The sequence below is a fragment of the Xiphias gladius genome, chromosome 6 (genome assembly GCF_016859285.1).
Source record: "Xiphias gladius isolate SHS-SW01 ecotype Sanya breed wild chromosome 6, ASM1685928v1, whole genome shotgun sequence".
NCBI lineage: Eukaryota > Metazoa > Chordata > Actinopteri > Istiophoriformes > Xiphiidae > Xiphias > Xiphias gladius.
This window is the reverse complement of record NC_053405.1, coordinates 1085932-1113259: the sequence shown is the minus strand read 5'-3', so window position 1 is coordinate 1113259 and position 27328 is coordinate 1085932. Positions and strand designations below refer to the sequence as shown.

General features: G+C 44.6%; 2 protein-coding genes across 2 annotated transcripts in view; one reads left to right on the top strand and one right to left on the bottom strand.

The window, feature by feature from the left end:
- The window catches only part of patj (PATJ crumbs cell polarity complex component), a 135015-nt gene extending 114584 nt beyond the window's left edge, over positions 1-20431 (top strand). Inside the window, exons 34-47 of the mRNA XM_040128453.1 lie at positions 406-471; positions 2598-2682; positions 3873-3979; positions 5809-5892; positions 6583-6776; positions 6905-7052; positions 8333-8419; positions 8629-8797; positions 9013-9050; positions 9353-9475; positions 9582-9686; positions 13511-13614; positions 13750-13873; positions 14870-20431. Of these exons, the coding sequence (XP_039984387.1) occupies positions 406-471; positions 2598-2682; positions 3873-3979; positions 5809-5892; positions 6583-6776; positions 6905-7052; positions 8333-8419; positions 8629-8797; positions 9013-9050; positions 9353-9475; positions 9582-9686; positions 13511-13614; positions 13750-13873; positions 14870-15016 (1581 nt within the window). The 3' untranslated portion in view covers positions 15017-20431. The remainder of the gene's footprint in view (positions 1-405; positions 472-2597; positions 2683-3872; positions 3980-5808; positions 5893-6582; positions 6777-6904; positions 7053-8332; positions 8420-8628; positions 8798-9012; positions 9051-9352; positions 9476-9581; positions 9687-13510; positions 13615-13749; positions 13874-14869) is intronic.
- A 3084-nt stretch (positions 20432-23515) lies between these two features.
- Positions 23516-26925, bottom strand: pdzk1ip1 (PDZK1 interacting protein 1). Its single transcript, XM_040129355.1, has 4 exons — positions 26731-26925; positions 25588-25711; positions 25352-25438; positions 23516-24115 (listed from the first exon to the last, which is right to left on the bottom strand). The coding sequence occupies exons 1-4, from the start codon at positions 26795-26797 to the stop codon at positions 24043-24045; spliced, it is 351 nt and encodes a 116-aa protein (XP_039985289.1). The 5' UTR covers positions 26798-26925; the 3' UTR covers positions 23516-24042.
- Between the last annotated feature and the right edge of the window lie 403 nt (positions 26926-27328).

Genomic DNA, 27328 nt, shown 5'->3' with positions numbered 1-27328 from the left:
TAAATTGTGCACGTTTTAGCTGTACTTTGTTTGTTCAGTTTGGAGGATGGAAAGAGGGTAAATCATACAGTCATTTTATTGGGGGATCATAGGAACCTCAGTCATTTTAAGACGTAAAAACTGCCCTTTGTTATCTCAGCTGCTGATACCGACTGAATCAGGGCATGAACACTTCTCCTTGACCCACTCTGCTGTGTGTGTGTGTGGACAAATGGTTTGAAACCATCATTGTGAGGAGATAATAGCATTGTGAGGACATTTGGTCCAGTCTGCACATCTTCAAAGGGCTGTTTGAGGCTTGGATTTAGGGTTCAGGTTAGAATCTGGTTTACGTTGGGGTCAGGGTTGGTGTCCTCACAACTAATGTAAGACAGGTATATGTGTGTGTGTGTGTGTGTCCTGCAGAGGCTGAAAGCCGCAGAGTCTCCTGAAAATGAGCTGCAGGCTCCGAGGGCCTCGCTGGAGCAGCAGGTAAGAACAGAGTCACTGAATTAACATCTTTAGACAAATAATCCCAGTTCACAGTCTTCTCCCCACCACAGTTTCTATCATCTTGCCTGGATTTGAGGGCCACAAAGTTGTCCCAGACCCTAAACTTTATTGGCTTTTATGAACTCGAACTGAACTGAACTTGACAGGTCTTCACGGGTGTGACCTGCGACCCAAATCAGACTGGCGCGAATCGGGTCTGTATTCTACTCCGTCTAATTGGGTCGGCTAGGATCTCGGGTCTGTCTGTCAATATGTCCAATAACAAGAACTGAGAACTTCATAGTTCTCAGTTTCTGATTCACAGATGTCTGCCTGTCTGCCTGTCTGCCTGCCTGTCTGCCTGTCTGCCTGCCTGTCTGTCTGTCTGTCAGCCGGTCGGCTGCAGAATGTTTTACTGTTGGTGCAGGAGGAAAACTCCTCCTTAGGACATTATTATTACTTTATTGCTGCTCTTTTCCACTGCAGCTGCTTGTTCATTGATCTAATTAACTGATAGATCATCACGCTGCCGCTGGGGATGGTGTGTTCTCGCTCGCTGTTCGGGCCGACTGCATTTTGGTCTAAACATCCTTGGGTCTATTCAGGTAAAGTCTGGTTGTTCTCAGGAAAAATGTATTGATGCACATCAGGTTGAAGTAGGTTTTCCACAGGTCTGTTTTGGATCGGGTCCATTTTGCAAATAGACTTGTTTTCAGATGGACCAAAATGAAATGGGATTCAGTTCCAAAACTGTGAGAAGGTTTCACATACAGTTCATCTAAGAACAAACGTCTTTCTGGCGACACTCTGCTTGACTTCACTGTATTGGGTTTGGTTTCAGTCACTGGAACTCTTTAGGGAACTTTTCCTGAACACGGGCGCTTTAAATCCATTTTCAGCTGCAGAGAGCTACTTCAGGTTCTGGTTCCTGCCCCCCAGAAGGTACCCGCTCTTACAGCGTGTCACACGGGAGGCTTTTTTCAGCTGCGTTTTCATCGTCCACCTTGCACAGATACACGCCTATTTTCATCAGTCCAGCTGTAAACACGACTTGAAGTGTATTTTGGCGCTTATGGCGGGTACGCACTGTGCGAGTTTGGGCTTTCCCAGACGGAAGAGGACCATCTCACAGTGTGACCCCTGCTATGACCTACATTTACTAACCAACCAATAGGAATGCAGCATGAAAGGTCGCACTGATCAACGCGACACCCGGATGTAATAGATTGAGGTAAAACTTGCAAAAAGAAATGTTTGGGATTCGAACAAAGAAGAAAGTCTTGTCGAGTAGTGGCAGCCTTGGCCTTGTTTGTACGACGTGTCCTCCAGCTGTTATTGTGACCGCGCCGAGAAGGATGTAGCGGCGCAGATGATGGATGACCCGAGTTTATTAGATCCAAGTTGCACAGAGTGGCTCGCCGTAAACTCGTAAGATTGCTGAAATCTCGCAGTCTGGCGGCGCCTTTAAAGTGTAATTTCTTTCTAATTTGACGTGTTACCGCGGCGATTGTGTGTTGGGCGCTGAGCGCTGACAAAACGCAGGTGACCTACACTTGGGCGCTGTGCCTGAGCGCCTCCTGTGTGACGCAGCTGCTGTACTGTGTTAGGTTCAGTCGCAAAGTTTGGAACCATGGGGTTGGGTTTGCTCGGTGACAAGCCTTGACATTTAAATAACCACTACTTCTAGACGTCAGCAGCAAGAAAAGCAATGGCTGTGTTTTTCCATCAGCCTGCGTTTATCCAAATGTTCAGTTTGCTTGTTTTTCTTCTCCTATGAGGTGTGAAAGTAGTTGTTTACTTTTAACGTTTGCTTTGCCGCTGTTCGGGCTCCTGTACTTAAACAGACATTGCTTTTCCCTTGTTCCTAATTTCACTCTGGCGAAAAAAACTAGATGATAGATTATTATTTGTTTTTAATATTTGCCATAAATTCACATATCTGCTTTTTTCACATCAATTTTCGTATCAATAAGCCAATTTCAAAGTGCTGATAATATTTAATGTTTCAGTGGCTTTATTTTCCCTCTGTTTTCAGTTTCACTTCTGTGTTGACTTCGATCCGTCTGCTGCTTCACTGAGCTGATCGATAAATCTAATCTGATCTGAGTTTGTGTGTGTGCGTCCAGTCCTGCAGGTCATACAGCAGCTCCAGTAAACAGACAGCAGCGTCTCCTCCTCTGATCAGCCCCAACCTGCAGAGCACCGACAAAGGTACAAAAACACTCAAACACGTCCCGTAGTGGACACGCAGAGATGAAACTTAAATCCATCCACGAGACATCTGAAAGAGAAATAAGAACCAAAACGTTGTGACCATTCACAGATGAAGGGAATTATGCTGATTATCTCTGGAACCTGTCTGGTCTGGGATACATTAGACAATGTGTGAACAGTATGTGAAGACCAGTCCGGATCTTGTGTTCAGAGATGCTGAACACAAGAACCGGGCTTGTGTGAAGCTCCCAGTCGCAGTGGTGGGTACCCACCGACAGTGGTCAGAGGAGGGACAAACCACAAACCAGGGACAGGATGTTGGGCGACCAAAGCTATCCCATCTGGTCTGGACTGAAGGATGGGTAACTGGCAGTCACAGAAAAATGTAAAGTTGGTTATAGGAGGAATGTGTCAGAACACACAGTGCATTGCAGCCCGGTGCGTATCCGCAGACCGGCTGTCCCCCGCTGAAAGCAGCTTCAATGGACACGTGGGCATTAGAACTGGACCTCAGAGCAATGAAGGAAGGTGGCCTGGTCCACTGAGTCCAGTTTTCTTTTACATCATGTGGACAGCTGGGTGAGTTTGCACCACTCACATAGGGAACCGACGGCATCAGGACGCAGTCTGGGAAGAAGACCAGCCGGTGGGGGGATTGGGATTCTCTGGGCCATATTCTGCTGTGAAACCTGGGTCCAGGCATTCATGTGGGCGTCAGTTTGACACCTACCTAAACACTGTTGTGGACCAGGTACCCCCCTTCGTGGCAGTGGTATTCCCTGATGGCAGTGGCCTCTTTCAGCAGGATGATGCGTCCTGCCGCCCTGTGCACATTGTTCGGGGTTGGTTTGAGGAACGTGAAGAGTGCAGGGAGCTGCACTGGCCTCCAAATTCCCGAGTCTGACCCGGGGCAGCTCCAGCTCACAGCTTCCAGGATGTAAAGGATCTGCTGCTAACGTCTTGGTGCCTGATACCACAGGGACCTTCCCAGGTCTGTCAAGTCCATAGCTCCGTAGGTCAGAGCTGTTTTTGGGGGCGGACCAACAGCATATTAAGCAGGTGGCATAATGTATTGGCTCATCTGTGTATTTTCCCTCCATAAACCAAAAACCTGAACAATGTCATATATTTAGAAAGGATCTTTTAAAGGGAACGAATAAATGAACCCTCCCCCTCTTCCTCCTCAGACCCAACATGCTGTGCGGTGGTTCCTGGGCAGGAGACGGTGTTGGAGATTTGTAAAGGTCGATCGGGACTGGGACTCAGTATAGTGGGAGGAAGAGACACACAGCTGGTAACACGCGCACACACACACACACACACACACACACACACATCTGTGGCGGTGTTTAGTTTGGTCATCGTATAACAAGTGTACCACTGACTACACACATGACTTTGTCTCTGATATCCTGCACCAGTTCGTTAGAAAACTCACAATGCAAATGAAAACATAAAAGTCGCAGTTCACATGAAAACGACAGCTTCTGGTGAGCTGCTGTCTGAGGGTGACGCATGCTGTACGGACCGTCCCCTCCAGTAGTCGGGGCTGGTACGTACAGAAAGCTTCACAGAAGAGGTCTTTAACTCCGACTTACGAGTGAAGGAATTCTCAGTAAAATGTTGGTGCTGACTGCAGAGACTTCCGAGTGTTGAACAATAAGGACTACAGTCATGTCTGAGGTCTGGATGTTTCTGCTTGATGGTGTGAGCAGCGAACTGCGGACAGTTTTCCACATTGTGAAGAATAAAGCTCCTAAACTCACCGATCTTCAGCGTCAATGCGGCAGCATCCTCTGCCACCGGAGAGAGCGAGAGTGACTGAGCCTCAGCAGCAGCTCTGGACTCGCTACCAGAGTTTCTGCTGATTAATGCTTCAGCTACGCGGCGACCAATCATCAGCAGAAGCACGCGCACGCACACACACACACACGCAGAGACGCACGGACACACACGCAGACACACACACACACACACACACGCAGAGACACACACACACACACAGAGACACACACACACACACACACACACACACACGCAGAGACGCACACACACACGCAGAGACGCACGGACACACACGCAGAGACACACACACACACACGCAACACACACACGGACACACACACACACACACACGCAGAGACACACACACACACGCAGAGACGCACGGACACACACACACACACGCAGAGACACACACACGCAGAGACGCACAGACACACGGACACAGACACACACACACACACACACACACACACACACACACACACGCAGAGACGCACGGACACACACACACACACACACACGCAGAGACACACACACACACACACACGCAGAGACGCACGGACACACACGCAGAGACATACACACACACGCAGAGACGCACAGACACACACACACACACGCAGAGACACACACACGGACACACGGACACAGACACACACACGCAGAGACGCACACACACACACGGACACAGACACACACACACACACACGCAGAGACGCACAGACACACACGCAGAGACGCACAGACACACGGACACAGACACACACACACACACACACCCCTGTTTCACTCTAGTCGTGAGGACCGTCATTGACATGATTTATTCCCTGGCCTCTTACACCAACATTAACCATCATAGCTAAATGCCAAACCCGAACCCTAACCTGATCCTGATTCTAACCTGAACCCTAAAACCAAGTCTAAACCCTCAAACAGTATAGTGGGCTCCCAGTTTTCAGAGCGCATGAATATAGTAAAACAAGCCTACACACACACACACACACAGAGTAACCAGCTGCGAACACTGATATCGAGTCCAGAACACATCTATTTGGACAGTTAACACTTTTTGTTCTTCAGGCTCTGAGCTTCAGCTCATCCACTCCGACATAAAATAATGATTCTACATTAAAGAACCAAGTCTCGGCTTTAATTTGAGCAGGTTTACGTCGTCATTGAAAGAACCGTGTGGGAGACGGAGCTCTTTAAACACTCGGGGCCCAAAGTTTGGAGGTTTAAAAGTAACTGAAGAATAAAAAGTGTCACATACTTAGGGTCTGGAGTGTACCTTCTCTCTCTCTCTCTCTCTCTCATTGTGTGTCTATGTCTCTCCACCAGGATGCCATAGTGATCCATGAGGTTTATGAGGAGGGAGCTGCAGCCAGAGACGGACGACTGTGGGCAGGAGACCAGATACTGGAGGTACTCACACGCTCCACTGATGGAAGCACTGCTTACCACTATTACTGCTAATACTCCATTACCAGTATTGTTACTGTAACTAATGCTGTTTAACTAATCAGCTGCTGCTTAGTGTTCAGCTATCTACTAGCAGTGGTGATACAGTGTTATGGTAATATAATAATACTGTATTGATCAGACCCACTGATCAACATTAAAGTAAAATTATTCTGAGTAAGCGTGTTATTGCAGTGAATTAATGTTCGTCAGTGTTGAATATTCCTGTTTGAGTCTGTGGTTTGGTTTGATCAGATTTAATTCTGTTATAAAGCAACATACACATAACACACATGTCCAAATAGAGATGATAAGATAATACACTAAACCGAAATCACAGACTCAGTCCAGCGCAGACCAGGGACAGCTGGAAGACAGAAAATGAAATTCAAACGAGATCAGACAAACTTTACATAAAACTGAACAGACTAAAAAAAATTCAGTTGAGCAGAGCAGTTTTCATAAAATCTTTATTGTGTCCTGCTGCAGGACAGATTGGTTGTAAAATGATGAGTCAGGTTTTTTTGATAGAGAGAGTAAAGTCAATTAATCACAGGCTGAGCAGTGTTGACAGTATGACTCCCTCTGCTGGACAAACACTGATGATACAGTCACTTCTTCTGCTGATGCTTGTGTGTGTGTGTGTGTGTTCAGGTAAATGGCGTGGATCTCCGCGGTGCGTCCCACGAGGAGGCCATCGCTGCCCTGCGTCAGACGCCGGGGAAGGTCTGTCTGACGGTGCTGAGGGACGAGGCTCAGTATCGAGACGAGGAGAACCTGGACATCTTTAAGGTGGAGCTGCAGAAGAAGAGCGGCAGAGGGCTGGGACTCAGCATCGTCGGGAAGAGGTCCACCTTAAACAACAGCACAACCAACACACAGATACACGTGCACCACCTGCAGGACCACGACACCTTCTGTTATTGTTGGATGAATATAACACAACTCTGTGTGTGTGTGTGTGTTTGTGTGTTAGGAGTGGCAGTGGTGTGTTTATCTCTGAGGTGGTCAGAGGGGGCGCTGCTGAGCTGGACGGTCGTCTGATGCAGGGAGACCAGATCCTGTCAGTCAATGGAGACAACACAAGACACGCCTCCCAGGAAACTGTCGCTGCCATACTGAAGGTAACAAACACACCGAAAACCCACACACACACACACACACACACACACACACACACACAGCAGAGGCGTGTTGCACAGGTGGAGCAGTAACACACCTGTACAGCAGCAGTTAAAACACACCCTCCGCTCACACTTCACCGATCTTTCTGACTTCAGAGGGCTCAACACTCAGCACCTGGAATAGCAGTTATTTACAAAAGGATCGTGACAGTAAATAACAGAAGCAACTGTTTAGCAAGGACACGTAAAATGTTATTCATGAAGTCCAGTATCACAAACTCCAGCATTACGACCCCTCTGTCCTTAGACCCCCGAATCAGATAAGGAAGAGTTGGAATACAGAACAGAGTAACGTAGTAAATTTACAGTACGGACAATCAGGAGGACAACAACTGGAGTCTTTACAGCCGCTTGATCCTTTAAAGGACCGGTGTACTGAATTTAGTGGCCTCTAGTGGTGAGGTTGCAGATTGCAACCAACTGAATACCCCTCCCCTCACCCCTCCCTTTCCACGTGTGCAGGAGAAGCTACGGTGGCCTTCAGGTAACCTAACAACACCAAAGGCCCTTTCTAGAGCCAGTATCGGGTTTGTCCATTCTGGGCTACCGTAGAAACATGGCGGTGCAACATGGGGGCTCGGTGTAAAAGGACCCGCTCCCCATGTGGACTCATAGGGCTCGTTCCAAGCTGACGAAAACACAACGATTCTTAGTTTCAGGTGATTAAACACTAATGAAAACATGTTGTTGGATTCCATTTCTGCCAATAGAGCCCCCTGGATCCTAGACACTGGTCCTTTAAGTAGAATGGGACCCAACCAAACTCTGATGATCACGGATCAAATGGATTGTCATAACAACACACACGGAGGAGTTACAAGCAAGCATGATCTTATTTAGCTTATGAGGAGCAGGTTTATTGATCCGTTGATCGGCAGTGAGCTGCCTCAGCTAAAGAGTGGATGGATGCCGGCGTTACCCTGGGACGGAGAGGGTTAATGGACTGGATATGTTACTGTGAACCCGCAAAGTGAGGCAAAGCCGCCGGTCGGGGGTCGAATCCTCCCGATTCTACACGACGTAAACAGACCGAAACGTAACAAAGCCTGTTCTTAATATATGTGGATCATTGTGAGCAGGCTCGGTTCCATAGTCGTTGTGGTTTGTTCAGAGTCTGCTGCTTCACATCCCGATGCACTGACCCCGCTGACTCTCTGTGTATAAACACGTGACGCTACAGGTAGACCATGAGTACTCTAAAATGTGTGTGTGTTTTGCAGTGCGCTCGGGGTCCGGTCCTGTTGGAGCTCGGCCGACTCAAAGCTGCATCCTGGATCTCGTCCAGACGCAACTCACAGGGCAGCCAGGTGTGTGTGCGTGTGTTAAAGCGGTGTTTGTTTCTAGTGTTTTTGTGAATGTGTGCATTTTCTCTCAAAGTTCAGATGTGGGTATTAGCGGTAAGGGGAGACAGTCGTCGCTATAGAAACAATGAGAACAGGCTGTTGGCATGAGAACAGTCAGTAACAGGTGAGACGGAAACCTATGGATGGATTCAAACTCTCTGTGTTTCTCTCAGATCAGTCATTTGGGCTCAGCTGTTGTGGCTCCGCCCCTCACACAGACCCCAACCTTATCTGACCCCCCCACCTCCGACCCCCCAACCACGACCTCCAGCGGGCCCCTGCCCCTCGACGACGACGTGAAGTCCCCCCCCGACATCACTTCCTCCTCTGCCGACAGCACAGGTAGACAAGTTGATGGTTCCTGGGAAACGTTTGGTGTCACGTTACAGACCATAATAACTGAAATGACCAATCCTGTTGCAGCACAGTTTTTTCTCTGGCGTTTTTTTCCCAGACAGAAATCAGTTTTTAATTCTCACTGGTTCAATGTTAGTCAACCTAATTTTTTTATTTCTGTGTGTGTGTGTGTGTGTGTGTGTGTGTGTGTGTGTGTGCAGGGGTAGATGCGGGCTTCCGTACAGTGGAGATCGTAAGGGTAAAGTCCTCACACACACACACACACACGCAGCCCATGTTATTCTTCCCTCTAACTGGACTCGGTCTGCAGGTCCTCTGATCTCATAGTTCTGGCTTTTCGAATCCTCTTCTCAAATCTCTCTGATAAGTTTTAAATTAGATGAGTCATTAGTTACAAAGTTGACGTTCCTGCAGCAAATCCAAAGAATCCAAAACATGGCCGCCTGTAATCCCACCGAACCCAGATGTTACACAACTTCTCCTCTGTTTCTTCATCGTCATCTCCTCAGTCTCCCTCTCTCTCGTATCTCCCCCTCTCAGGGTGTCAGTGACTCCCTCGGGGTGAGTATAGCAGGGGGGAAGGGCAGCCCGCTGGGTGACATCCCCATCTTCATCGCCATGATTCAGGCCAACGGAGTCGCGGCCAAGACCCACCAACTCAAGGTAGAGGGAGTGGAGTATGATAGTATGTTAGTTTGTACATGTATGTCTGCTGGTCTAACTGAAGCTCTGTGTGTGTGTGTGTGTGTGTGTGTGTGTGTGTGTTCAGGTGGGGGACCGGATCGTCAGTATTAACGGTCAGTGTGTGGACGGTCTGTCACATAGTGAAGTTGTCACCATGCTGAAGAACAGCTACGGAAACATCAGCCTGCAGGTAACACACACACACACACACACACACTATTCAGATGGTTATTTCCGAATGTTAGTGATGCTCAGAAACATTTTTTTCGCAGCTGCAGTTTTTCACACAGGAACACTGACTTCTGCTCACCTGTACTCAGACAGGTGAGCAAGTGATGATTGAAAGAATCAGCTCCTGCCGATGACCGAGGACCCGTAAAGTAAATTTATTCATTGGCTTCGTTTCAGTCGAGTCCATTTATTGATGAAGCACATTTAAAGTTCCAAAATGCCTTCCACAAAGATGAGATGAGGATATACTGTAAGTAAATTAATAAAAGTGTAGAATAAACAAAGCTGGATAGAATCATACAAACACAACAGCATTGCACCAATAAACAAATAAAAACCAGACATGTCTTCATGACGACTATTAATCAGATGGGTATTTAAGGTACTGATGGAGGAGAAGATCTAATAGTGAGAGTCAAACTGTTCCACAACAGCAGAAAAAGCCCAGTCAGCCCTGGATTTAACCTTTAAGAGAATTTGTTGGGCTGGACTGTGGAGAAAAGGGGAGGTAAATTTTAATTTTAAGTGTCATCAGTCGATCGGTCCAGACGCAGCCTGAGGCGACTGTGGCTCAGGAGGTAGAGCAGGTCGTCCACTAACTGGAAGGTTAGTGGTTTGATCCACGGCTCCTCCGCACATGTTGAAGTGTCCTTAGGCAAGATACTGAACCCCAAATTGCCCCTGATGGCTGTGCAGGTAGTGTAAAGCGCTTTGAGGGGTCAATACGACTAGAAAAGTGCTGTATAAGTGGACTCTATTTACCATTTAACTTGTGACTGTTGGATTGGCACAAAATGTAGTACAGAAATTCATGCTCCCCCAAGGACGGATCCCCTGACTTTTCCTGTAGTGGCACCAAAAGGCCAAAACTTCCACTTCATTTCATCAGAGGACACCGAAGGGTTTTTATTCAAAGTCGGTATCACAGCCTCATGCACTCACTCTTCTGGCTGTTGTCTATTGACTGAGTCTGGTTCTAAGTCAGACAAGTACAGAAGCTGAATCTGCGTCCAAAAACGAAGAACCCGTCAATTTGTTTTTTCCAACTTTCCACCAAATTCCAATGAAATCAATGGACAATTTTTAACATCCAGAAATCCTTTCGACAAACAACAAAATAAAAGGATGTAATGTCATTCATGTAAACATCAAAATGATTAACCGCATGATCCAAAAGTCCTGTTTACTTACACTGCAGGAGTGAATACAGGAAGACTGACAGAATCCAGTGTTTACATACAGACACGATTCCTAAATTATTATCATCATTTTTATTAATGTTACCTGCAGCTCATATTGATCAGTGTTACTGCTGACTGAACATACCTGCACCTGTGTGTGTGTGTGTGTGTGTGTGTGTGTGTGTGTGTGTGTGTGTGTGTGTGTGTGTGTGTGTGTGCGTGTGCGTGTGCGTGTGCGTGTGCGTGCGTGTGCATGTGTGTGTGTGTTTGTGTGTGTTTGCGCGTCTGTTTTATCAGTGTGCTCCAGCAGAACGACTGTTGCATGCAGGACAGTCCTTTATGCTAATAGAGCTTTTATCAGCCTGCAGCAGATACACACACAAACACACAGACAAACCTCTTTCCAGCCTTTTCAGCCTCTTGCATCTTAGACAAGGTGTCCCACTGAGATAACAGAGAAGGAGTTTGTATTTTTCTATCCAAGTCAATTCAGCTTTATTCATATAGCAGCCAAATCATAACAGAGGTGAACTCAGAACACTTTCCATGTGGAGCAGGTCCAGACCGGACTCTTTATAGATATATTTACAGGGACCCAACATTCCTCCACGAGCAAGCACTTGGTGACAGCGGGGAGGAAAAACTCTCTTTTAACAGGTAGAAACCTTGATCAGAACCCGGCTCATGGTGGGGGGTTTGGGCGTCTGCCCCGGCTGGCTGCGTCTGATTCAGTTTCACTGTCTGTCTATAACCAGGTGTTTTAACTTTAAAGTTATTAGCCCGACTTTTCGTCCAAAACCACTGGATTCTACATTTCCCATAATGCAATTGGATTCCTTATTCCAACTAGGGACTGGTCACTCATTATTTAAAAGGTTGTAGTCACAGCAGATAAACGGCCTAAATTTTTTTTTTTGGTTGTGTCATGTATTCGTAGCAGTTTAGTGAAACCAGATCCAGTTCCAGTTCCCCATTTCTTTGCCTGGGCCCCCCCAGGGTCTAGGATCGCCACTGAGCATTGTTCATTGGGGGACCGACACTGTTTACAGGCGCAGTGTAGATGCAGGCCTATATGTTTGAATGTTTTGTTTGTTACGATATTTTCATGAGAGTCAGTATCTGAGTGCAGACGTAATTTTCCCATTAGTAAGTGCAGCCTTTGTCATTTGGAAAATAATGACTCAAAAGTGACAAATGGATTCATTCATGGTTGAATGAAAGTGCTGTTGTTGGTGCTGCTGTTGTATTAGCAGGCTATTTCTGTTAAACACAAATTATTATGATTATTATTGTTATTATTATTAGATTAGTTTATATTTATTGGGATTTTCATATATACTGTTACCTGCAGTAGATTTATGAGAAATGATGAGAATGTTTTTCATGCAAACTTTAGAAGGGAAAACTTCTGCTTGATCAGGGGGCCAGACATTTTTGCCGGCAGCCTGGATTTGGTCCACGGGTCAATGTTTGCCTACCACTGTTGTAACCTGTTAAAATCCTCCTGTCCCACCTGTGTGGGGACCTTTGGCCTCGTTGGTACCACTTCAGGTGTGTTTGTTTGTTTGAAGGTTTGTGAAAATGTATTAAAACAGTATTTTTACTGATATGCTCATTAGCAGTAAAGGTAAACAGTTGTCATTATAGAAACAATGAGACACTTTGGCCTTGGTAGTCCTACTTCAGGTGTGTACTTTGGTCTGTACTGGACTCAGGCTCTACACAACCTGGACTAATTCTACATTGTCTGAAAGTGTCCTGATTCTCATTGTTCAAAGCATTTTAGGATCCTCACGTCACTGCAGCAGCTGCTGACGAAGAACTGGTTCAGACCCGTAAAGATCCTGGAGGCCTTAGGTTCCCTTTTTATGCCAAAACCTCCCATTTCCACCATGTTTGTGTCTCTGTAACTTTGATTCAGTTTCTCTTCTACTCACTCTGACTTTCTGGTTTTACGATTTAAAGAGTTTCCTCTCAGAGGAGACCAGGGTTACGCTGGGTTGAGGAACAATGACCTTTTTATTTTGGGTACATTTTATTGTGGCTTGGGGGCGTCTGTTAGCAGGCTAAATTATTTGAAGGACCGGTGTACTGAATTTAGTGGCCTCTAGTGGTGAGGTTGCAGATTGCAACCAACTGAATACCCCTCCCCTCACCCCTCCCTTTCCAAGCGTGCAGGAGAAGCTCCGGTGGCCTTCAGGTAACCTAACAATACCAAAGGCCCTCTCTAGAGCCAGTATCGGGTTTGTCCATTCTGGGCTACCGTAGAAACATGGCGGTGCAACATGGGGGATCCGTGGAAGAACGAAAACGCAACGTTAGTTTTCAGGATTAATACTAATGAAAACATCATTATGCATATTATAATTCAATTCTGCCAATAGATCCCCCTAAATCCTGCACACTGGTCCTTTAAATTGAACTCTGTTAGAACACTTGACACTCTCTCTTTATTATTATCATTCTTATTAATGTTCTCTGCAGCTCATATCGATCAGTGTTACTGCTGACTGAACATACCTGCACCTGTCGGTGTGTGTGTGTGTGTGTGTGTGTGTGTGTGTGTGTGTGTTGGGGGGGTGTATATGTGTGTGTATCTCAGGTTGTAGCGGACACCAACATCAGTGCCATCGCCACCCAGGTGGAGAGTTTGTCCGGCAGCTCCGGTCTGTCAGCCCACACTGACACACAGTCAGCAGAGCCAGAGTGAGTACACACACACACACACACACACACACACACACACACACACACACACACACACACACACACACACACACAGAGCTGTCCAGTATGTAATGACAGGTAGTATTAACCTGAATCTGACCCCCCTCTTCTCAGGGGTCCGCGGCCCCACAGTATTAGTCTGGAAAAAGGCTCTGAGGGACTCGGCTTCAGCATCGTCGGAGGATTTGGCAGTCCACACGGAGACCTGCCGATCTACGTCAAGACAGTCTTCAGCAAGGTCAGAACCTGCTTTTGAGCTTTGGACAGAGCCAGGCTAACAGTTTCCACTTGCTTCCAGTCTTTATGCTAAGCTAGGCTAACCAGGTCCTCCTTTATGTTTAATTCCCTCTATTCGGTAAGTATGATTGGTCATATTTTAGTAGGTAGCCTTGTTTTAATCTGCTGGCCTGTTAAAGTTACTGCATTAATCTGTTAATAAAACTCAACACTTCCTTTAACCGTTTCAAATTAAAAGCCTTCTAGTGTTTCATTGGGCAGAAACCCTTAAACATGGCTTTTATTGTGAATGACAACAAAGCAAAGTGAATACACACACACACCCGCAGTGGCTGAAATAGGAACATTTGACTTGACTTGAATTTGGATCCATGTATATGTGAGTATATGTAGGTACAAGAGTGTCTGTATATATACCAGATTTTTTATAATAGTTTTTTAATGTGAAATGAATAAATAAATAAAGCGAGCATAACTTCCAAAGATTAGTTTTAGAGGTGCAGCAGGTGTAAGTATGACTTGGTTTTATTTACGTGTGTTTCAGAGCTGGTAATGTTCATACAGTTAATAATGAGCGGAAAATATCTGATGATGCTAAGCTAAGTAACTTTACTCGTTTAATGAAATGATGTGTGATTTGAGGTACGCCGTGTTATTTTTGTGAAATTTCATCGTCATCATCATTAAACAGCGTTAATCACGTTTCAGGTCAGATGTGTCGCCGTTTTCTCTTCGCTATAAACAGGCGTGAACAGCTCCACCTGCAGGTAGTGGGTGTAAATATCTAGAGAGAACTCGTCCCTGCTTAAGAACGCGTTTGTGAGGTGCAGCCTGTTTCCGTTTAGCGATGTTTCGAACTTCTCCTCGTAACACTCACCTCACAGCGAGGCTCGTGATGTGTGATTAACATCACAGCCTCTCGGGGCGCTAGCGTAGTTGTAGACTGTGTTTTTTTGTGACTGACAGCACCGTCATACCGTGTCGGTGTGTGTTCCAGGGAGCGGCGGCGGTGGACGGGCGTCTGAAACGTGGCGATCAGATCCTGTCGGTGAACGGGGAGAGTCTGCAGGGAGCGACGCACGAACAGGCGGTCGCCATCCTGAAGAAACAGAGAGGAACTGTCACACTGGACGTCCTGTCATAACACACACACACACACACACACACACACACCTGCGTGCACATACACGCATGAACACAAAAGCTCCTGTGACTGTGTTCTGGTGAATCACGTGCCCCCTGACTCTCGGATCGAGAACTCTGAACTTCCCAACATGCAAAAAAAAGAAACGGCATCAGACAGTGCCAATACACACACACGCACACACGCACACACACACACACACACACGCACACACACACACTGGTGGGCGAAGCCAGTCCAAACTGATGTCTGACACATTGAAACCCTGTGCAGAATGACCAGATGAGTGTCACCACTCTACTGTGTTTTACAGAGTTTCTCAATCTTGGGCTCGGGGCCACATGTGGGGTCACCTGATGTGCAGAAGGGGTCATGAGAAACATCTGATATATTGATATTTGTTTGAGCCTGATCGTGGTGACGTCTCCACAACCACCGGACATTTTGCCATGAGATCTGAGGTCTGAGTTCCTGCTCCCCAGAGGATGAGATGAGTTTTCTCTTCGTTCATTTCCTCCAGTTTCTCTCCTTTTTGTCTCGTCTCTGTTCATCTATACACACCCACCTTACATCTCTCCACTGTCTTTGCGGTGTGCGCTATGTGCACCATCTTAGTTTAGCATGTTAGCAGGCTAACATTTGCTGATTAGCACTAAACACAAAGAGGGGAACGTCCTTAGTTTTTCCTGTATTTGGTCATGAAGCTATAGAACCTGGAAGGTGGTGGTGGGAATTGTTTTCTGAAATTATTCTGTTACCTCACATATTCTTTATTATTAATCATTTGAGTCATTTGTTAAGCAAAAATGCCAGAAATTCTCTGGTTACGTCGTTTGAAATGTGAATATTTGCTGGTTTCCTCTCTTTTCTGTCACAGTAAACTGAATCTCTTTGGGTTTTCGACTGTTGGTCAAACAAAACGAGACGTTTGAATTCATCATCTTGAGACTCTGGGAAATAAAGGGGGACATTTTTCACCTTTCTTGACATTTTATGGACCAAACAACTAATCAATACGACTTCATCAGTTGCAGCCCTAAGGATACTTACAATTCATCTTGTGGGGAACTTGAATGTCTGAACTCAATTTCGTGGCAATCCATCACATGGTTGTTGAGATATTTTAGTCTGAACCACAAAAGTCAAGCTCAACATGTAGAGGAAAAGTCAGTTGGATTCATCACGTCTCTGCAGAATTCCTTATCGAATCCCTCCAGCAGTTGTCAGAATATAAACTGTAAAATTTGGAGATTTGAGAGGAACGTGACACTTGGACACGGTGTCACGAGTCGGAAAGGCTGAGACTTGTTGGAAGACCCGCCACTGATCCAGAATCTGATTTAAAACAGAGAGCTCAGTGCCCAGCGGGGTCACGGTGGAGACGCGTTTAAATCCAGCCCGCACCAGTTGACACGTGACTCCGAGGACAACAGGGACGTTCGTTTAGTGGATGAAAAGCTCATGTTTATGACCCAGAGGAACAGAAGGGAAGCGCTGGGGAAAAGATGCGACTGGACACAGATCTTTGACGCTGCTGCACACGTTAGCTTAGCATCTCCCGTGTTGTAACAGACTGGTTAGCTGTTAGCCATGGAGTCGCTGTTGTTATAAATGTGGAAACTGTAACGCCGATCGTTCCAACATCTCATCAACATCTGCCGTCATCGGTGCACTATCAGAGCAAACAGCTGTTATACCTTACCAGGTGCAGCACAGGGCCAAAAGTCTGTGGACAGCTGGACATTCCCTCCATATTCGACACCATGTTCTATATTCTGCTGCTCTAACAGCCTCCACTCACCTGGGTTCAGTCTTTCCACCAGATGTTGAAGCCACTGTTGAATCCACTGTTGCCTAACGTACTGTTGTATCCTGCAGCATTAAGATTTTCCCTCACTGGAACCAGGAGGCCCCAACCGAGAGAAAAGTACAGCCCTGTCCATATACTTTTGGCCATTTAGTGCAGTAGGCCTAAGAATGATCACCCACTCTGATCATTGCAGTTGATTTTGGTTGAATAAAATTACACACTTTAAGAAATTTATATTTATATTTAATGTTCTAAAATGGTCAAAATCAGATTTAAAAGTCCAGCACTTCAAGTCCCTTTATTTATCTGTATAATTGTTATATAAAGACGTAATAACTGGTTTTTTAACAGACTCTGATGCAGCTGTGACCAGATCTCAGTGTTTATCAACGTCTCTGTTACCGGCTCCAACTCCTCCATCAGTGGAGGCTGCTGGATGAACAGACGATGAACCACAACACAATAAAACACAGGATGGAATAATAGAAAATATGTGGAACAAACACTGAACGTTAATAAACTCAGAAACATGCTCTGATATCTGGGTTTGAACTGAACTACAGTCTGTTATAGACCAGTTATTACATGTTTATACACTGATCATAAATAATAAATAGGGGACTTAAGTAAAATATTACCCTCCAATTATACGAAATCTGGGTGAAAATCAGATTATAAAAATGATATTAGCGTTGCAAACACTTTATATTTCATTAAAAATTGCTTTAAAGTGCTTATTTTCCTTTTTTTCCCCCTTCACTTTGTGTCAGTGAAGGTAAATGATAATGATGAGCTGTTTTTAGCTGCAGAGGAGAATGAAAAGCTTCTACTTGTTGGTGCTTAAAGTCCTGGTTAATCCAGGTTTAAAGGTCCTTCACACTCAGACTAAGTGGTGTCAGTTATTCTGTCCAGTTAAACCTCTGCTCCGTTTGAAATCAGCCAAGTCTTTGTCCAGACTTTCCAGGCTCCGTCTGTTGAAGCTGACACGGTCCAACAAAGGTGTCAGCACCACTTTCTGATCGGGTGCAGTTACTGGCTTTATTAATGGTGAAGAAATCCTTTACTGATGCTTTATAGATCAGTTATAGGACCTTAACAACAACGTCCTTTGGGTTGCCAGGTTGTGGGAAATCCTGTCTGCTGCAGACACTTTGTCTTTTTATGTCTTTAATTCATCAGGGAGACGTCTCCAGTGGACTGTTTGACCACTGAGCTTCTGGAAAACAGCCGCAGGACGTCTGGACCAAAGTCCATTTACAGACTGATTATTAACATTTACAGCTGCAGACTTGGAGGATTGTAGAACATTTTATCGGTGATTTGTTAACATTTCTAACTGCAAGTGACTAATGGCTCATTACAAACTGAGAAACCCCAGAACCTTTATTAGTGTCATCCTAACATTTAGAACCGCAGACCCTTGTGATTTATTAGAAATCAAATATGGATTTCCCACAACCTGGCAACCCAAAGGACGTGGTTATTAAGGTCCTATAACTGATCTATAAGGAATTGGTAAGTGATTTATTAACGAGTATTATTATAAAGCCTTTATAAATGGGGCCTTGTCAGAAAGTCGTACCAAACCGTCTCATCAGGCAAAATAAGCGACGGCAGCTGTTGCGTGTTTAGGGCCTTTAAAGTGTTGCACTGATTTATGAAGCCAGAAATCTCACCTGGCTGCAGTGATGCAGAAGTGTACTCCGGGGTGTGCCCGTACACTGTGACATCACTGATGGGCGTGGCCGCAGGTGCAACAGACTTTAGGTTTTCAACCGGCGGACAGAGACCGACACCGCATGTCGCTTCATGTTAGACTGGTTATTGAAATCTTCCTGGAATTCAAAATACACACAAACATCACAAAGTTCATCATCATATTTATGTTAAATCAAAGAATTCAGCTGTTAAATTTCCTAATTTACTCAAACAAGCTCTTCATTTCTTTAGTCTCATATAAAGCGTCATTAGATAAAATTAGCTGTTTGTTTCTCTGCAGTATTTCACTGATGAGCGTTGAATTCATCATGAACACGGATATTAAACGTGAAACTAAGCCGCCATTTTTCTTCCCTTCTTATTATTCAGTAATGAATCCATATGACACATAAATGAACATTATATAGATTAATATGAAATACTGATGTGGCTCCCAGGACTTGGTCGGAGACCCCGTTGCTCCCGGCAACGGATACAGTCTCTTCCACGCGATTGTTGTCGTGGAGAGAAAATATGACAAAAAACAAAAAGCTTTCTAGAAACCAGCGAGAATAAAAGCGACAGACGGACGTTTGAAACCCTCTTGTTCTTCAGACTCGTTCCACTAATGTGACGTGTTTAGCCTAGCTTAGCACAAACAGTGGAAGCAGAGGGAAACTGTTAGCCTAAAAAGTCCACCTTCCTGCAAGTCCTCCAAGTCTGTAATGCATTGATGGGTTTCTAATGAGTAATTTAAATCTGTACCTTTAAATCACTAAGCTCCAAATTAAGAGGTGGTTTTGTGACTTGGTAACAGGGATGACTCCAGATTCAGGCTTAATAAATTAATTTTAAGTGTTTTATACATATATATATATAAATATATATATATATATGTATAAAACACTTAATATTCATTATTTTTTCAAGGGTCGTCTGTGTGTATCCTGAATTTTGACTGAAGGAGAATTTGGGGCTCTTGTACAGTATAAAATAACAGATGGCTTCATGTTAAACCTTAGTTAATCCATTATTCATCCTCTTAAAAACCTATAAAAATACCAGAACTGCATCAAGATTAATGGGTAAAATTAATCTTATTTTAAGGTACAAAAAAATAATTGACATTGGCAACAGTTTAAGACAAAATCCAGAATATTTGCTGGTTTCAGATTCTATGATGTGAAGATCTGCCTTTTTTTGTCATTTATCACAGTATAGATATAAAACATGTGACGCGCTCTTCACCAGGCTCCAAAGCTGACGAATCTCTTTCAGGTTTCTCATCTCCAGCCACAGTTTCTCTCCTCAGATCCAACAAAAGATTTGAACTCTGAGTTGTGTTCGTTTGTAACTTTTATTTTACCTTTTTAACAAATGTGAGAAGGGATCCAACCTTATTTCAGACGGAGAACGCGAGGATTTACTAGAACGTTGCTTCGGTCTTTCATGTTACGGGGTGGAGGTAGTTGTCCGTCAGCTCTGAAGTGTAGAACGACGTCGGTCCCAACGAGGGAGGGAGAACAGCTTGTTTCTGTTCAGAGATCCTGTACTTTACACACATCAATCAAGTGCAAAATACTTTATGTTCAGCTTTTTCTGTCATAATTGTTGTCTGAATTTTTGGTACTTTATCTGTGGATGTCAGAATAGATGAACTGTAATTTATTTTTTGATCTCGTTGGAAATTCACGATGTATTTCTATGTTGTAGCGTTATTATCGTGATATGTTGTGTCTAAATCATTGTCTGAATGGTCAGAAATCACAGTAGAAAACCTGCAGCTTTCGAACATCTGTCATATTCAGAGTCGCTGTCAAAACCCAGCTGCGTTTTTGTTTTGGTTTTTTTAACCTCATCTAATAATAATTTCCTCAGAAATTTCCTAGAAACAAATAAAGAAAACAGAATCTTTTACCATCCTTTCCTCTGGAAATCAACAGCTGTTTCTAAACCAAATCACAGTGGTCACGGACTCGCACATGACTTTTTCTACAGAAAATCAACGTTTCACAATGATAAAGAAAAAACGCACAGACATCAACAAACAAACAAACAAAAATTATAACACAATTATTAATTGAAATATTTTATTTCTCTAGTTTTCCATCAAATTCAAAATCAAGCTTTTAGTTATAATTTTCATAATAATACTTTCCGTGCTTGCATGCATGGACAGAATTATTATAACCGTAATGTCGGTAGTTAACCTTAAGATTTTCAGTGAACAAAAATCCTCCAGAGACATCAGTTCTACGTCGGCACTACACCAAGTAATACACCAGCTACCGTGGCAGGAGGTTAGTAAAAACTTCTTAGGACATCACAGACCTGTAAGACCAAGTCTTAACCCAGTTTGTGCCGTGTTCAGGTTGCCAGATGTGACCCAGTCAGAGCCTAGAAACCGGCCACTCATCGTAAAAGTAGCCCAGCTACGATATCGTACATCACTGGTTACGCTGTGGGCTGCAACTTTAGCCTCCGTGTCTTCGCCTTAATTTTGGAACATGAAATTCCCCGAATTCACCGTGATCAGCTCCTGTTGCAGTGCAGCCGTGGACGTACAGACAACTGTCACTGGGTCACTGTGATACTGAAGGAAACTTAAAAACATGAAGATTCTGAATGAAGTTCTGCAGCCTCTTTGTCCTCTGGTTTCTAAATGGATTTCTGGAGCTTTATTGTGGAGGGACATCAGAGACCGTGACGTATAATGAGTCACGTGTAAAGCCAGTGGTTTCAAACCTTGTTGTCCTGTGACCTGGACAAGGATTCTGTCATGGTTCAGTCTCTGAGTTGTTTTCAGCTCCACCTAAGAGACAGTTCTCCTCCAGACTGCTCACGTTTTCATTTCATTAGACGTTTCACTGAAAATCAAAGATCAGTGAATCAGAACCTCCTGAGATCCAGATCCGATCCAGAGGAACAGCTGGAGTGCGGTCCAGCTCAGAAGCCGGATGTGGCAGTCTGTTTAGAACTAGTCTGTGTTGTCATCCACAGGTTCCTGAAGGGGACGTTTAAAAACCCTGAGTTCTGGTTTACTGCTGGAGACGAGGCCGCTGAACTGAACCCCTGCTGTCAGTCGTCTGGGTTTGTCCACGGTACTCGCTGTCTGAAGGTGGTGACTGGAAGCCGTGGATGCAGACAGGTAAAAGGCCCCCCACGCCCTCCTATGTAGGACCAGACTGAAAGAGAGACAAAACAACTACAAATGATGTGACCATGGTCATTTCTTGTCTCTTTGTAGACGTTTTGAGTCCATTTGTGGTCAATTTGTGTCTCGTTGTGGTCGTATTGCGTCTTTAACTGAGTTCTTTGACTTTCAAACAAGTCATTTCATAAGGAGGCTCTGCCCCCCACAACTGAACCTGTGCCTGTTCTGTAATGGGGTCTGAGATGTCCGTTGTTATCAGACACTTTAAAGGACAAGTTCGCAGCCTCTCAAATCAGTCTTGGAACAGCATTCAGGTTTTTCTTGCTGTAATGATCCCTCCTGTTCATACTGGAAAAAATCCTAAATCCCGAAGTATTTTCAGCGTGAATGATCGAGGAGAAAACCCACAGTCCAAAGTTTATCAGGGTCCGAGTCAGACCAATCAAGTGGACGTCCCCCAGACCACGTTCAAAAGACAAATTTTATACTGGAAAGACTGAAACTTTGGAAGAAGTTCCACCTCTGCACCGCGGCAGCGTCTTGACGCTGGTTAATTGTCCAGAGAAGCAGCAGTTTTATGACGTTGGTCGCTGCTGCTGCTGCTGCTGCTGCTGCTGCTGCTGCTGCTTGAGGAAGAGTCAAGCACACGACGGAGCAGAGACAACTAACGATCAGAGCTGCAGCTTTCTTATGTCCAGTATTTGTTCAATCAGTCGTTGATATATCCTCCCTAATGACAGATTTAAACATGCTGTCCCCTTCTCCTCCCCACTGTACTTTGCAGATGTGACTACAGCGAGATAAAAACCGGTTCCAGCGAGACCATGGACACCGGACTACTGTTTTAAAGCAGCATTAAAAACGGCGGATCTGTCCTTTAAGTGAAATGAGCTCCTCGGAGCTGAACTTGTGAAAAAGGGAAAACTGTATTGAAGTTGGAGGTTTTCTCATTCACCCCAAAAGCAGGTTGTGGTGGAAGAAGTACTCAGACCCTTTACTGAAGTAAAAGTAACAAGTATTATCGGCTAAATTTACTTGAAGTATTAAAAGTAAAAGAACTCGCTCTGCAGTCAACTGTCCCCCGTGACAGTCATCGAGGCTTCAGCAGCGTTTTACTGCTGGAGCTGCTCCAGATGGAGCTGCTTTTAGCTACGTCAGAGACAGGGAGAGAGTTCGGTCCACCGGTTCCCAACCCGGGGGTCGGGCCCCTCCAGGGGGTCACAAGGTGAACCTGAGGGGTCGTCAGATGATTCATGGGAGAGGACAGAAGAAGAGAAACAGTTCTGGTTCACAAATTATATCAATTTTCAGAATTGATTTTTGTTGTGAAATTTGTAATGATTATATTTATTTACATGAAACAATGTGAGACGTTTAGAGGGGAAATCTGTGACTCTGGGCCCAACTAGACGCTGTCGTGTTGGAACCTGTCACATGTCAAAATGGTTGGAAACTGTGATGGAAGTCTGGTGAGCGGCTGGAAGGTTTGGGAGACCCTAAGGCCTCCTCCACCGGAGGCTCTGGCTATCCCGTCTCTACCAGCACATGTGTAGGCTGTGTACTACGACCTTGGTTGCTATGGTTACTGCCGATGGGAGCGGCGCAGGTGTGCCTAAACAGCTGTGCTAACGTAGGTGATGCGTGTGTGTGACCTGTGTGCAGATTAAACGAACTAAAGTTCCTTCACAGAAACCACAGATTTAATCTTCAACACTGTTGTATTTTATGGGCTTAATGTTTTCAATGTAAAACCTTAATATTAAAATCTTAAAAGTAACTATTGACTAAAAATGTCGAATAATGAATGTAGTGCAGTAAAATGGAGCCTGTTTTCTGTAAAACCGTTTAATTATTAAGCACAGGTCATTCTTTCATCGATCAGTAATGAGAGCCAACACAGCAGCTTGTTGGAAAAGATAACTTATTAATCAGCCAAAAAGATCACGGGACAGACGGCGGCTTCTCCTGTTTACTGCTGAGGTGACTCAAGGTTTAAAGAGTCAGAAACACACGTTACGTTCATCTACAGTTCCAGTGAAAACATGATTAAATATCCAGGATCCGATGATCCGGCGCTTTCTGCTAAATGACTTGAGGGATCAGAAATGTGCTGCATTTAAAGATGCAGACAAAACCGAAACAAACAAAAAAAATCAGTGAGTAAATTCGACATGGATGATGTGACGTTCTCCATGGTAAACTCCACCCGCCTGGGACGACAGCTACGACAAAACAAAAATACAACATCATCTGTAAATGTGCAATTTTTTTCCATCAAAAAAATAATTGGGTGTTTTTGGTGTCTCTCCGTCCAGAGTTGATGAGGTTGACGATCCGACAGCCAATAGGATCGGTTGAGGTCGGTCACATGGCGGTAACGTGGTCATCAGTGCTGTCAATCGCCAGGTTGTCATACGCCTTTGTGTCGTCTTTGCTCCTGATCAGCAAACACACACACACAAACTTTGTTATTGAAACTTCAAATAATTGTGCTAATCATTATCATAATGCTGGACTTGTTTTTCCCGGCAGGTAAAGGGCCCGTGATGATTGAATCCAAATTTCACTGTTACAGCGATCAGAACAATTTAATACAAAGCAAGAAAACAACAGATCTATTTCTTTGGGAGTTAAAGACCGAAACATTTCTCTTTTAAAGTTGAAAGTGCTCCTCAGGATGCAGACTGTTAAAGTTAATGAAGTGTAGAGTGGGTGTTCGATATTAGATGTTGTTATTTCGTCTATTTATCACTGATCTTCCACAGCAGAACAAACGCGTGCAAATATTCCCCCGGTGGCCAATCACGTCTTAGTTTGAATATTGGCAAAACAAAAGGTTTGTTCTTTTCCACAACCGATGTACGGCCCCATAATTCTCCTCTCGGGTGAGAAGACAGACGCCATGGTGTAATAATGGATCCAAAAAAAAAAAATAGGTTGAAAACATTGAAAACAATTTCCCTCGTGTCCTGTTGCATTTTCCATGAAAAAGTCATTAAACCAGTCGAGTCCTTGTACAAACAAACCTCAAAGGTTCGAGGTAAAAAGCCAATTCAACATCACCACTGCAGAATACTGGAGAAACACCATCTGCTGAACTGTGAGAAGTTTGAATTACGTTCAGATTTATGTCTTTGTAAAATTTCCATGACATGACTTTATCGCTTTATTTACTTTTCCTCAGAGAAATCTGTAAAATCCTCAAGGAAATCTTCAGAAACAGACGGCACTGCACGTTGTCTTCAACACACACACACACACACCATGTCAGCAGCATGTGTGTGTATGTGTGTGTGTGTGTGTGTGTGTGTGTGCTGTACTTCTGTCTGTAACTTGGTTTGTTCAGTGCTGTTCTGCCACCGCAGATGTTTTAATTGTGACCTTTTTAGTTCATACTGCAGTTTATTTAGATGTGTTTGCCAGTAACGGAGGCTTTGCAGCCATTTTCTGTACGGAAACCGGGGGGGGACATTGTAGCTGTCACAATTGATATCATCTCTCATTACAACAAGGAGGCTGACGAGAAAACTCACTAGGTTTGTAATGACGGTCTCTACATGGTGTGGGCATGGCATTAAAACACAGATGTACTTTCTGCCAGTTTATTCTAAGCGTAAAGTGCAGTATCGAGGGCCCTGAGTGTTGTTTGGTCTGGAGGACTTGTTGGTCGTACCTGACCGCGTCCAGGCTGGTCTGGTAGATTTTGCTGTCGGCCATGACGAATTCATCTTCTCTCACCGTCTCCACAGACGTCTTCCCCCTGCGCGCCGAGGGAAGAAGCACCATTTAAACTTTCGTCATGGAGCTTAAAAACTCTAAGACACAGTTTGTAAGCTGTAGAGACTGTGTCCCCTCAGTTTTAATGATTTCTCGGAGTGTATTAAAAAACCTCGGGACCCCCCAACTGACCTGCCGGACTCACACCAGGCCTTTTTCACCAGGAAGCCGACAAAGGTGAGGAAGAGGAAGGCGATGACGGCGATGATGCCGGTGAGCCACTGGGGCAGCAGACGCTCACTGGCCTGAGTCTGAGCTGTAACACAAACGCAGAGGTCAAAGGTCGAGGGATCCAAACTCGTTGGTCTGTTTAGTCTTATTTTTTCCCCCCACCTGAGATAGCCGAAAGACCCGCCCCTACCCTGCCTCTGATTGGCTTACCCTAACCGCAACCAATCATCGCTCCTCATGCCAAATTTAACCATCCTAACCAACGAAGGGGAACAAGTTCTAGCCAATCAGAGGCAGGGTAGGGGCAGGTCTTCGCCCACCTTGGATGGGAAGAAAATTACGCGTTTGTTTTAACTGGTTTTTTCTCTTAGTCTCTAAGCCGGTAAACTGGTTTCCATCAAAACCACACAGTAAACCTCAAGGACTCCTCTACTACTGCTGAAATACACCACTAGCTAACCTGAGCTAAACTCTTTTAACTGCTTAAAATGAACAGCTGGCCTACGTGACCTGAAGCAGCTGCTTAACTGCTAAAACAATGGGTCAAAATCCCTTAAATAATATGAAAACCATTCATTACTTTATGCTTTAAAAGGTTCAACCGAACCTTTTAAATTCAGCGACAGTTTTTATGGTTTTTGTTAAATTTAACTGGTTTTGTAAGGTGGGAAAGAATAGGAGCCCATTGTTTGTGTGTGCGTATACATATTTTATATATATCTATAAAATATATCTTTCGTCTTTAAACTGCTTATTTACTGTGACGGTCAAACACCAAACAGATCCTGGTTATTGTTTGTTTCTTTAATCAATCCATCAGTGATCACGACATTCCAGGGTTGAAATGATAAGATGATTAATGGGTTCGATGATTTTCAAGCAAAAACGACAAACAGAAGAGAAGTTTTAGCTTCTCGAATGTTTTTCTTTGTTTATAATCACAGTAAACTGAGTATCTTTGGGCTTTGGAGCTTTGGTAAAATAAGTAAGTAAAATATTCATGTCCGTCACTGATGCAGGTTCCAGAGGCTAAAACTTTAAGGAGGAATTCTTTGAGCAGTAGTATTACTGAGTTTTTATTGTACTCGTTAATACAGTTTGTACCTGTCTGGGCGTTCACCGCTCCGACAATCAGCAACAAGCAGGAAATCACTGCAGAAGGTTTTCCCATCGTTGATTCTCCGCTTTGACTGCAGAAAAAATAAAGTCCTAAAACCCGAAGGAATCATAAAACTGGAAAGTAAAAGCTTCAGCGCTGGATTTAAACTTGAAACCCGGAGTGCGAAACCAGCAGCGGAGTGAAGCTGAGAGTTTCAGGTGCGTCAGGTGGATCGGCAGGTCAGCACGGTTCTGTCAATGTTTAACTCAAAGTCACAAACTCTGATTCCCAGGAGGAGCGTCTATCCGCCCCCAGAGTTTATGACTGAGCTGAAAACCATTTTCTGGTTTCCCTCAGGTGAACAAACATCACAGTGTTGGAGGGAAAAATCCACCTGACACGATGCCCGAGCTTCTAGTTTATCCGTCGTTCAATGAGCATTTCACCGGCCGGACGTGACCTTAACCCTGAGCCTGAAAACGGTGGGTTGGTTTCCAAGTTTTCCACTGGGGAACAGGAGACACTCCACTTGTCAAAATCCTATTTCTGTCTCGGCTGTTTTTACTGTTCCTACAGTTTCAGCGTGACCTGCTCATGAAACAG

Bases quoted from the DNA above. Each gene is read 5' to 3' on its own strand.
- pdzk1ip1 (XM_040129355.1), bottom strand. From the start codon at position 26,797: ATGGGAAAACCTTCTGCAGTGATTTCCTGCTTGTTGCTGATTGTCGGA. The intron at 25,439-25,587 runs GTCAGTTGGGGG...CTCGGCGCGCAG, and splicing joins GCCTGGTGTGAGTCCGGCAG to GGGGAAGACGTCTGTGGAGA. The intron at 24,116-25,351 runs GTACGACCAACA...TTTGCTGATCAG, and splicing joins ACCAGCCTGGACGCGGTCAG to GAGCAAAGACGACACAAAGG.